The following is an 11,033-nucleotide window of genomic DNA, read 5'->3' on the forward strand; positions in this document are numbered from 1 at the left end:
GTTCTCTGATAACCGGTTCTGATGTGGGAGCCTGGGTTCTCATGATCCACTACAGTACATCATACAGACCTTTTTTTTTAAAAGCAGCACACTATCTCCATAGCCTACATATGGATCCTATAATATAGGTTGCTTTGGCTAAGGTCGATGTAGACAGTGGAGGCCTTTAATACGTCTATGCGTTTAGGCTACTGCTGCTTGTATGTGGCGTTAAACAACTGGCGTTGGGGGTCGTGTGTGTGTGTGTGTGTGTGTGTGTGTGTGTGTGTGTGTGTGTGTGTGTGTGTGTGTGTGTGTGTGTGTGTGTGTGTGTGTGTGTGTGTGTGTGCGCGCGTGTGCGTGAAAGCCATTAGGCCATCTTTGTCAGAAACAAAACAATGCGAAAGGAATTGGCACTTAGGTGCGTTGAATTGTCCGCAATTTTACGCACTTGCGGGGGTCGAGTTTGAATTCAAATGCATAGGTCGATTTTGAATTCAAATGTAAGCCTACGTGGAAAGGGTCATTTAAATACTGGCGCGATTGGCCATTCTGCTCCGACACCTTTTGTATGTAATGTGTGACTGTAGGCTAATAAAACCACATGAAGCAGGTGAGAAATTTAACAAAATCTAGTTTAAAGTTCCCAATCTTTGTATTACAAGTAGGCTAGGTAAGAGCATAGTTGGAGCTTACATTTAACATGCCCACATCGTAACAGTCGGACACCACAAGCATGCAGAAGCCCCTTCAATGAAGATCGAATTATAAAATACGCTGAGATGCATGAGTGTGTTATTTCCTCCCTATTGAATATGGAGGCCTAGGCTATCGGGTAATGTAACGTCGCCCTGAGATTACTCAATCACCGTTTTCAACAATAAAACCTACGAGACCTTCGGACGGCAGTAACGGTGGCACATTGCGTGGAGGTTATTGTTGAATAGACCGACCCTTCTCATCTCATCATCACAACCACGTGGATGGATGCGCGCACACACACCCACTGGGGCGCGCGCCCTGCGAAAGCACGCAGCAGCGCAACCTCCAGGGATCATATAAAAGTCCTGCACCGCTGTTCCAAAGTCAGGAAGGATCTGATCTCTCCAGGTGAGTGGATGAGCGGCTAGGCAGGAGAAGATAGCGCATCCTCAACTGCGTCTCCTAACTTCTTATCATTTTTCGTTTATCTTAACGATACTTTTCCTGAATGCTAAATTTGGTTGTTTCAATACTTGTAACATGTAATAATTCGAATTGGGTAACTCTATCATTGAATGCAAAAAAACAATTTGAATTTAGGTTGCTAGTTCGATCCCCAGCTCCTCCTAGCGAGTGTTGATGTGTCCCTGAGCAAGACACTTAACCTTAACTGCTTCTGACGAGCTGGCTGTCGCCTTGCATGGTTGACTCTGCCGTCGGTGTGTTAATATGTGTCTTAACCGATGTAAGTCGCTTTGGATAAAAGCGTCTGCTAAATGCCCTAATTGTAAACCTACATTATTTATTTTTTAATCAAAGAGGAATTGACATGACTATGTTCTGACTTAAAATCACTAAACTATTCACAGTATAGATAGGAGTAAACAAGTATGGAGTGCTATAGCTTGTAGTTCACATCTGCATTTACTAGCCTTCATTAACTTTGCATTCTCTACCTTTCCCCCAATAGTTGAATCTGTTTAATCGAACAATCATGAAGGCTGTAGCTCTCATCCTTGCTCTTGCATTTGTTGCAGGTAAGCACGCCTATCATTTCACCACACTGCATTTCATACTGCCTTCCTTGCTTGTGATAACGTGCTCTGCTCTCTTTTAACTAAAGACTCTGTTTTCCCCATGTAGGCTGCAATGCCCGCGTCGTGCTCCCCCTGCCCCCCCAGACCAACTGGGAAGGCTCGGTGGATCAGTTCTGGCAGTACATTGCCGACCTCAACACCAAAGCCGATGGCGTGGTGGAGAACATCAAGGCCTCCCAGATCAGCAGGGAACTAGAGTAAGAAACTGACCCCCGTCTTGCCGTCTTTGCTGGGGTTCTGTGTGCTCTGCAAATAGGGCTCATTGGTTCAACTATTTGCATTCATGCTAAATCCTATCTCTTATTCATTCAGTCAAATTCAATACAAAGAGCTTTATTGGCATGACGAATAAATACGCGCACACACACTTATCTTCTGCTCTCTCCCCCTCCTCCTCCAGCACCCTGATCACCGACACCATGGCCGAGCTGGCCGTGTACCGGGAGGACATCACCACCAAGCTGGGCCCCTACGCCGATGACACCACGGGCCAGCTGACCCAGGACATGCAGCTGCTGACCGACCGCCTGCAGAAGGACATGGTGGACGCCAAGGAGAGGAGCGGCCAGTACCTGGAGGAGGTGAAGGCTCTGGTGGAGCTCAACGCGGAGGAGGCCAACACCCGCCTGGGCACCTACACCCGCAAGCTGAAGAAGCGCCTGAGCAAGGACACAGAGGAGATCCGCAAGTAAGGACTGGTTCAGGCTGGGACACAGGGCGGGTGTGTGCGGCCCTGGGAGAGATGCACTGGCTTGGCACAAGAAAAGGATTGGAAGACTAGGAAAATGATAGGATAATGATTGGGAAATGTATATAAAGTGGTTTGCATACATTTCCCTTCTTGGTTGAAGATGAATAGGAAAATTAAATGCATGTAAAACAGTACTATATAGTATACATGATGATAACATTGTTATTGTTATTGTTCATGGTGGGGCTGAACTGTCTAGATGGATAGCTAACCCCTATGTTCTCTCGCTTCCTCCCCAGCACCGTTTCCACCTACCTGGGCGAGGTCCACTCCCGCACCAGCCAGAACCTGGACATGGTGAGGGGGCACGTGCAGCCCTACGTCAACCAGGCCCACGGCAGCGCCAGCGAGAAGCTGGGCAGCATCACGGCCCTGCTGAAGACCCAGGCCGACGGTCTGAGCCAGCAGCTGGAGACCCAGGCCGAGGGCCTGAAGACCCAGCTGGAGTCCACCGCTGAGGAGCTGCGCACCACCATGGAGGAGAAGATGGACCAGCTGGGAGACATCCTCGCCCCCTTCGTCGCCAAGGTCCGCGAGCAGATCCAGACCATCACAGACACCGTCCAGGAGAACGCCGGCCAATAGATTCTCCTAAGATCACGGGTTGGGGAAGGGGGGGGTTAGATGATTCATGATGAGCTACTGTTTTCTTTGAGGGGGGGGGGGGGAGTTGAGTGTTACCAGTGTGTGTGTGTGTGTGTGTGTGCATGTGTGTATATGAGGAGGGTGGGGGAGGTGCTCGATGGTGTGTTGACGATCGCTTTAAAGTGACTTGCCAGCACATCTTAGCACCTGCCTGTTAGATCCTGTCTTCCTGTTTGGTGTTAGATCAGTGGTGTCCTTCATCTCCTCTTGTCTCTCCTGATCCCCTGAACCCCAGCCGGTCTGAGGCCCTGTCCAGAACCACTGCGTTTGAATGCTTTACATCTGCTTCGTTGAGTGAAATCCTCTTGTGGTTTAACCTTGATTCCCAAGTGCACTGAACCCTGTGGTTGCATATTATGAAGCCACCAGTATACCTACAGTTAATACCCAAACCATTTAAGCACCCATGTCTACTTTAGATTAACACTGTTTGTACTTCTCAAACGTGAATGAAAGTCTTTGAGTTCATTGTGAGTTCTACATTTCACCAGGCTACCTGATTGTTAATTTGTTCAGGCTGAAGTGTAACGGAACAATGAATAAAAAACAAACAAAACCAAACTGTTCTGATTTGCTTTCTTAAATATTAATAATCTTATCAGGGGACTCGTAAATGTTGGATAATATGGGTTCACATACAATAAAATATATATATGTCATCATGTAGCCTATAATATACTATATAGTTTACTTCGAAGCTACATCAAAAAACAAGGCTGACAAAACGAATCAGTTTCAGCAATGACCAACTGATCATCATTGAGCCAACTTCTTCTAGTCATCTGTAAAACATCCATTCAAAATGATTATTTCTGTAGAATTTGGACGTGTGGTTATACCACATCCTTGGTGGACCATTATGTGTCTTGCTTTTTAATATGTATTTCTCCTTCAAAAACCCTCCAAACATGCAGTCGTGCCATTTTCCTAACCTTTGCTCTGAACTGAAACTCGTTTTCTAAAGTTGGACTGGTGCTAACTATTTGACCAAGTGGACCAAATGGTAAGTTGGCTACCACCCTGACCCCCGCGGCCCCCCTCCAGACAATCTTCTCCTGCAACCCCCCCCCCCCCACCACACACACACACACACACACACACACAAATTTCCTTTCATTGCTCGCCCGGTTTGGACATGCTGTGATTTGCCCTCACATTCCGCTTTCTCCATCTCGGGAGGTTGTTTTTCAACGTGCAGCAGCAGCCTCCCCCGTGTCTCTCTCCTTTCGTTGTTTATGAATAGAAAGGGACACTCGAACTGTTTGTGCCTTTATCCCAGACACAGGTTGGCTCACGTTGGCGCTCTATCCAGGCAGTCGTTGCTCCAGTGCTGGCGATGTACTCCACAATCCAGTACAGACACGCATTCCAGCGCGTAAACATGCGATTCTGCTCCAGCTGAAACTCCCCATCAAACGAAACTCTCACGGGTGGGGATGGGGATGGTGACTATTATGGTTAACTTTATCAGGTTAAAAAACAAGTCAATAAGTCTTCTTCACATTGAAAAGAACAAGTCAGTCCTGCAATACATTTAATTTCACAGTAAATGTCTCAATAATGAATCGGAATTCTCCAAAATATGTTAAAATGCTCTCTCTCTATACATATTTCTCTAATTGTAATACAATTATATTCGTTTAATTTAATTCATTTAATTAAATACATTGCTTAAGTAGTATACACAGGAAAGTAAAATAAGGTACAATATCTCTCTCCCACTCTCGGAGCGTAAAGGATGAGTGGGAATCTGAAAAAAGCTTGAGCTCAGCCTGGCTTCTCTTCTGTAGTGCGCAGCAGAGTTCAGCAGAGGTCGCCCTTCGTCCCTTTTTCAGCGCCTCCCCACCCTTGACCCGTCCGCTGGCTCTCTGATCGACCAGCTGTGTTGCTTCTTGTTTTTTTAAGTTTTTTAAAGTTTAAAACAAGAACTCCAATCCAACCCAAGTGACGCTTTCATTGTTAATAATATGAATACCATTGATCCTTTCCTTCTTAAATATTAACAATAGTAATTATTAATTAATTAATGATATCAACAATAATAAGTAAGTATTCAGTGCTGTAATCTTGGCTTTTTCTATTTGTCACATATTCAAAGGTCTTCAGATTCACAGACTTGCCTTTGTTATTACAAAACTGCCTATTTGAGACAAACACACAGATAATTAATAGCCTATATATATTTGGAATATTTTATGTGATAATGTTGTTGACTGAACTCAGAAAAGTCCAACCATAATGTCTAGCACAATGTCCAAGCAAGCAATTTAGAGCAAACAAATCTGCAATATAACTGGATAAGTTTGTTTGTCTGCTGTAATTTGTTTAGCTCAATATAGTGTTTGTGTGGGACTGACTCCATTCCACAGTTAACCTCTCCTACGCCACTATCTGAGTTTTCCATCCTTCGCTGAAGGGCTCTTAGCATGATAGAAACAGGAAAATCCCAAAGAACTCAGACTTCTGCCCATCGTTTCTGCTCAACAACCGATACAAAGGGCTGTTATATAAGGTGCTACCTAGCCTGTGACCGCTAATAACCTCTCCTCAAATTACCCCACAGAGATGTGAACCTTTGAACGAGCTTTCTCCTTCTCAGCCCCCGCCCAACCCACTTTGGCACATGACCCTAATTCCCCCAAAGGCCTAAACACCCAGGATGTTCATGTCAATGCTCATTTGGAGAGAGACGATTGTGACCCCCCTGATCTTTTGTTCGGAAACGTTCCTAAAACTCATACTTAGATCAACACGTAACCCTATACTGTCCATTTACAACAAACCAGGCAGATGCAGATTTCATCAACTTTGTGTGATAAGATAGGCCTGTTCAGGCAGCTGACGGGCCCAGTCTTGCATAATAATTAGCACCTGATTGCAGACTTCTTGGTGTGAGTGGCTAACTGCTCTCTCTCTCTCTTCCTCTGTAATGCAAGGGGACTGTCGTTTACCCCACTGTGCCAAACTCACTTATTGTTACCCAACAGACCCCAAGCTGTGATGTCTGACTTACTTCCCCTTTCTAAGACATAGACACATTTAGCGGGAACAGGCAAACATATGGCCGTCTGAATAACAACTGGTGGAGGATTTCGAAATGATGTGAAGTGTAAAAATGTCTCCTCCCTAGACTAAATTGGTCAGATTAATAAGAAAGCAGAAAAACAAAATGTCCATAGAAGACACAGGCCGCTCATAGAACATCTAGAACTCTGATATATGAACTCCAGCTCAACATTGCTTTAAGTCGGTCCAAACCCTTTATTTTAACCAGGTCCTCAATTCATGGTGGTAACTAGTTCATTTAAGACTTGAATGCTGTATGTTTCTCTATTGTGAGTGTTTATAATGAAAATATGGCCCTACAACAACCCAAAATGGCCTATGACACAATATTAGGTATGTTTATCTTTTATAAGAATAAGATTGGACTCTGCGTCTACAAGCTGCAATGTTTTTAATGTACTTTTATGTTCCTTTAAAAGTGGTTCATCATCTTTTAGGCATTTCAACTCCCACACATAGAGGGCCATGGGATGAGACCTAACAAATGAATTGAACTTAAACTGGGTTAAAACATATTAATAAATACATTAATAACTTTGGGTTCCCCAGTGAATCGGCACTCAGCTGTCCCCAGATAGCAGCTGCCATGTGGCCTGGACAAGGCCCTGCCACACTGCAGTGCACACAGTGTTGTGATTGCTTCACAGAGAGCATCCATTTGAACTCTGAAGCCTGACCTCTATTTCCACATCCCTTTACGCCCGTCCAAACATTTATTACCAGGGCATCAATTCATAGTGGTAACTAGTTAATTTAAGAATTTAAAGCTAAGGAGTTAAGCCTGTTTCTAAGGGACTGAATGTTTCTCTATTGTGATTGTTTATAATGACCATATGTCCCTAACGACCCAAAATGGCCCATGACGCAAAAATTGTTACGTTTGTTTTGTTATATGAACAAAGATTGGATTATGCGTCTACAAGCTGCAATCAAATCAAAAACACAGTTCTAAGGACACCCTATTATTATCTAGACAAATTACTAATTAAAGAACAAAACAAAAAGTAACCACTCTCTCAATGCGTTTACATAAAACGATGTAGGTCTATCAATTGTTGACGCTTGATTTGTAACTGAACTTTGCAACTGAACTCCGCAATTGAGTGATTTATTTATCATTTATTTTTACAGAAATGTCATTCTCACACACTCAATCAAGAGTGATCACAGATAAAGACATAGAGGGACACAAGTATCTAGGTCACTGGTCAGTGTATGTGTGTGTGCGTGTGTTTGTTTGTGTGTGTGTGTGTGTGTGGGGGGCCCTTATGTATGTACCCGCCCTGAAATGAGCAACCCTTTAAAAAGCCAAACCGAAGGCATGCAAACACACACACATTGTTTTCCTTTCCCTACATTGTTTTTTTGCATCTGGAACAGGTAGGCTGATTATTTACTTGTTCAATGTATCTGGTTGGTCAGTCAAAAGTTTACTTTTATTATTGAGTAGACAATTTGTAGCATTTTGTGTTATTACGGCTGCCCAAATTGTCTTAATTGTGGCTATTCTGTTGAAGTAACTGTTTATTTATCTATGCCTAAAGTACTGTGACAATGTTAAACACCGTTTTTAAATGTGGTGGTCTGGCGACACCTAGATGTTAATTTAGTAGAGCAATGTTACACAAGCACAGAGATGAATGTTATGTGAATACATTTATTTTAATTCAGGATTAGGTTATGGTTTTTCATTTCATTTTCATTTTTAGAGACTTCATTTTTAAAAGGTAACAAAGCATTTTCTTGTTGTTCAGGCATGTACCATTGGTGATAAAAAAAAAGGAGAAAAAAGGGGGAAAATAATGAAGCCCTGTATATTCCGTTACAGATCTCTCAAAATGAAGCTTTACCTCGCAGTGGCCGTCCTGTTGCTGGCTCTCGCAACGCAATCAGGTGGGCCCCCCTCACATTATTTTACATTAACAATCCCCCTCCATGCATCACATTGCATTATCACCCTGCAATCCTCTCCTCTCCTTACCTGCTCCCTCCGTTTCTGTGCTCCCCTCAGAGGCCCAGGCTCCGGAGGAACCGACCCCTGCGGGTCTTGATAGCCTTGGGGACAAGTTCAGCCAGTTCGGTGACACAGTGGCCGTGTTCGGCCAAGACATTGCCGTGAAGACCAAGGACGCCATCCAGAGAGCTCAAGAAAGCGAGTTTGCCGTCAACACTAGGTAAAATAATAACTAAAACCTTGCAAGTATTTTTTTCCTTGACATCGTGTTTTTCTCTAACACACAGGTTCCCTTCGATGTTTTACGCATGCATAATTTCACAAGTTCCTTATCTTTCTCCCGCAGGACCTGGTTCAGCGATCAGATGGAGAAGATGAAGGCAAAGTTAAGCGAGATTGGACAATAAGAAGAAGACCAAATGTCTGCAATGAGCCAAAACCCTGTCAGTGGTGCCTTGTGTGGCGCCTTGTGTGGCCCTTTGACCTTCTGCCTCCCCCCCCCCCCTCCGCCCCCACTGGGTTTTGGCCGCAAAGAGGGTGGACTGTATGCATGGCCTTATGCCCAATACACCTTGCTTTGTATCGCTCATATAATCTTTGTACAAATTTTGTGGAAAAAGTGCAATAAACATATGAGCAATAAAGATCATTTTATATATATATACACAATACATATATTTCTTCATTTCAAAATCTGTAACTAAATAAAATATTTTTGAAAGAATCAGAAATTCTGAATAAAAATTTGAATAAATCTTTGTCTTGTATCAGCATTGTTTTAAGAAGGATTATTTTTTTGTCAATGATTAGCCTTGGCTATGAACAATATGACAAACATTTACTATAGCATACAGAATAATTAACTAATTAGCCTACACACAATTGATCGATTTATGACCACATCAGTATTCATACTTATATATGTAAAATAATTGTATAAAATGACAATATATACCCAATATAGTTGTAGAAATAATAAGTCAGTGAACTTTTTTGCAATCATTAGACAAATGCATCAATCTTTTGGAAAAGTTAAAGCACTCCGGCTGGCCAGGTCTTATAAACATGTTAAACATATTTACAGTGATTCAGTATTATGCCTTATGACAAATGTGCAATTAATTGAATATCAAACTAAAACATTTCCTTGAAAGAACAACATATACAAAGGATGGACAATTTGTAATAGATTATGCATTCTAATCAATATTTGGTATCAAAGGGCAACTGCAAGCAAACTAACATTTCACAAGAATCGGTTGAAAGTCAGTGTTTGTTATAGATTAATTATCAACTATCTGTACAAGTAGACCAAAATAATATCCTAGGATTGGGAAACCTTAGAAAGTGATTCAAAGTCTGCTGAACCGAGCCAGGGGCCGTCAATGGGATCAAATGTTGTTTAATTGAGGGTTTAGCCCTTTAAATATTAATGTTAAAAATTCATTACTGCTAAAGCAATCATTATATGGTTACAATTTGCATACATTTATTATATTTGTTATATGTGTTTTGTATAATTAAAACAGTTTAAGTAGCCTACCATTAGTATTTTTTAACGAATATATTCATTATTTATTGCTGCTATATACCAATATTAATTTCTTAGAAAAAAATTATATATATATATATATATGTATGTAAATATATATATATTATATATATACATGTATATATATATTACGACTTTTTAATATTTGTGTATTCTGTTTTGATAATACTTTTTGCTACATTGCTACAACTTTATTATGAGTGTTAGCAGTAGTATAACTGTTCAATCTCATTACTGCTATATATATCATCTTATTATATATTTAATACATATAGTTTGTATTTTGATTAAATCTTTAACTATTAAAATCAGTTTATAAGGCATTAAAACTGTTAAACATATATGATTGCTATAAAAATCCTCTCATACAAATATATATATATATAGCCTGTATAAATTATAACAACATTTAATTCCTTGCCTTGGATCAGTTGGAGGCTCTATTCTTCTCTCATGTCTTCACACTGTGGATGGTGACTCGTTCAAAAGGCTGCATAGATAAGAACCAGGGATCAATGTGAAGGAATGGCCTCTTATGCATCTGAATTTAACAACGGGAACATTAATCTTTAGTTATTTCTGCACTCGTTTGATTGGCCAGAACACAAAAACACCAGGATGTTAAAATAATGAATGATGAAAGGGGTGGACAATGGGCATAACCTATAGTTAACTTAACCCTAACATTATATAATCCATCCCTCCAAGAGATTTCTCTTTTGCTGCAGGAAGACTTTGACTGGCCTGTATTCATATCAGTGCCTGTCTAGTATTCTGCAGTCCCAAAGGGCATCTGCACGGATATCCAGCTAAGCTACGTCAGCTAACTGTGTGCGTTTAAAGAAAGATACTGTTTATCACAGAAACAAATCTATCACAGCATGCTATGCTGTGTCTCTCTAGGGTCTAGCTCTGTACGTGAACCAGGGTACAGAGTTCATAAATAACTGCTCATCTGTAACCGTGTGTACATATGCATGATGGTATGCATAATGGTTTATTTTAATATTTTATGCTTTTATTAAAAATATAAGCTCTGATCCATGGCAGTATAGTCAAATTAAAGACTGCATTAAGACACTGAACTCATACGACTCCCCATACGCTCATACCAATCAATCCGCCTTGAGGTGAATCCTCAGTCAGTATAGTGATTTACTCTAAAATCAATAAAAAAAATATCAATTCATAATAATAAAATAATCACTATCATTTGACCGTGACCATGGTTCACGTAGGGCCAACATGTTCATAGTAACCTTTGACATATAAGAAAGCGGGACAGAA

The 11,033-nt window shown here is 41.3% G+C and overlaps 2 protein-coding genes across 2 annotated transcripts; both read left to right on the forward strand.

Moving 5' to 3' along the window:
• Nucleotides 1-996: 996 nt before the first annotated feature.
• apoeb (apolipoprotein Eb) lies at nt 997-3,735 on the forward strand. Its single transcript, XM_060064699.1, has 5 exons — nt 997-1,089; nt 1,652-1,718; nt 1,825-1,975; nt 2,179-2,466; nt 2,769-3,735. Exons 2-5 carry the CDS (start codon nt 1,676-1,678, stop codon nt 3,112-3,114), a joined length of 828 nt encoding a protein of 275 aa, XP_059920682.1. The 5' UTR covers nt 997-1,089; nt 1,652-1,675; the 3' UTR covers nt 3,115-3,735.
• A 3,762-nt stretch (nt 3,736-7,497) lies between these two features.
• On the forward strand, nt 7,498-8,948 carry apoc1 (apolipoprotein C-I). The gene is made up of 4 exons (XM_060065218.1): nt 7,498-7,620; nt 8,069-8,133; nt 8,252-8,414; nt 8,541-8,948. The coding sequence occupies exons 1-4, from the start codon at nt 7,529-7,531 to the stop codon at nt 8,599-8,601; spliced, it is 381 nt and encodes a 126-aa protein (XP_059921201.1). The 5' UTR covers nt 7,498-7,528; the 3' UTR covers nt 8,602-8,948.
• The last annotated feature ends 2,085 nt before the right edge of the window (nt 8,949-11,033 follow it).

The sequence above is a fragment of the Gadus macrocephalus genome, chromosome 11 (assembly GCF_031168955.1).
Source record: "Gadus macrocephalus chromosome 11, ASM3116895v1".
NCBI lineage: Eukaryota > Metazoa > Chordata > Actinopteri > Gadiformes > Gadidae > Gadus > Gadus macrocephalus.

Coding starts and splice junctions, on each gene's coding strand:
- apoeb (XM_060064699.1), top strand. CDS start 1,676: ATGAAGGCTGTAGCTCTCATCCTTGCTCTTGCATTTGTTGCAG. Junction 1,719..1,824: donor TGCTCTTGCATTTGTTGCAG/GTAAGCACGCCT, acceptor TTCCCCATGTAG/GCTGCAATGCCCGCGTCGTG. Junction 2,467..2,768: donor GACACAGAGGAGATCCGCAA/GTAAGGACTGGT, acceptor CTTCCTCCCCAG/CACCGTTTCCACCTACCTGG.
- apoc1 (XM_060065218.1), top strand. CDS start 7,529: ATGAGCAACCCTTTAAAAAGCCAAACCGAAGGCATGCAAACACACACA. Junction 7,621..8,068: donor TTTTTTTGCATCTGGAACAG/GTAGGCTGATTA, acceptor ATTCCGTTACAG/ATCTCTCAAAATGAAGCTTT. Junction 8,415..8,540: donor GAGTTTGCCGTCAACACTAG/GTAAAATAATAA, acceptor TTTCTCCCGCAG/GACCTGGTTCAGCGATCAGA.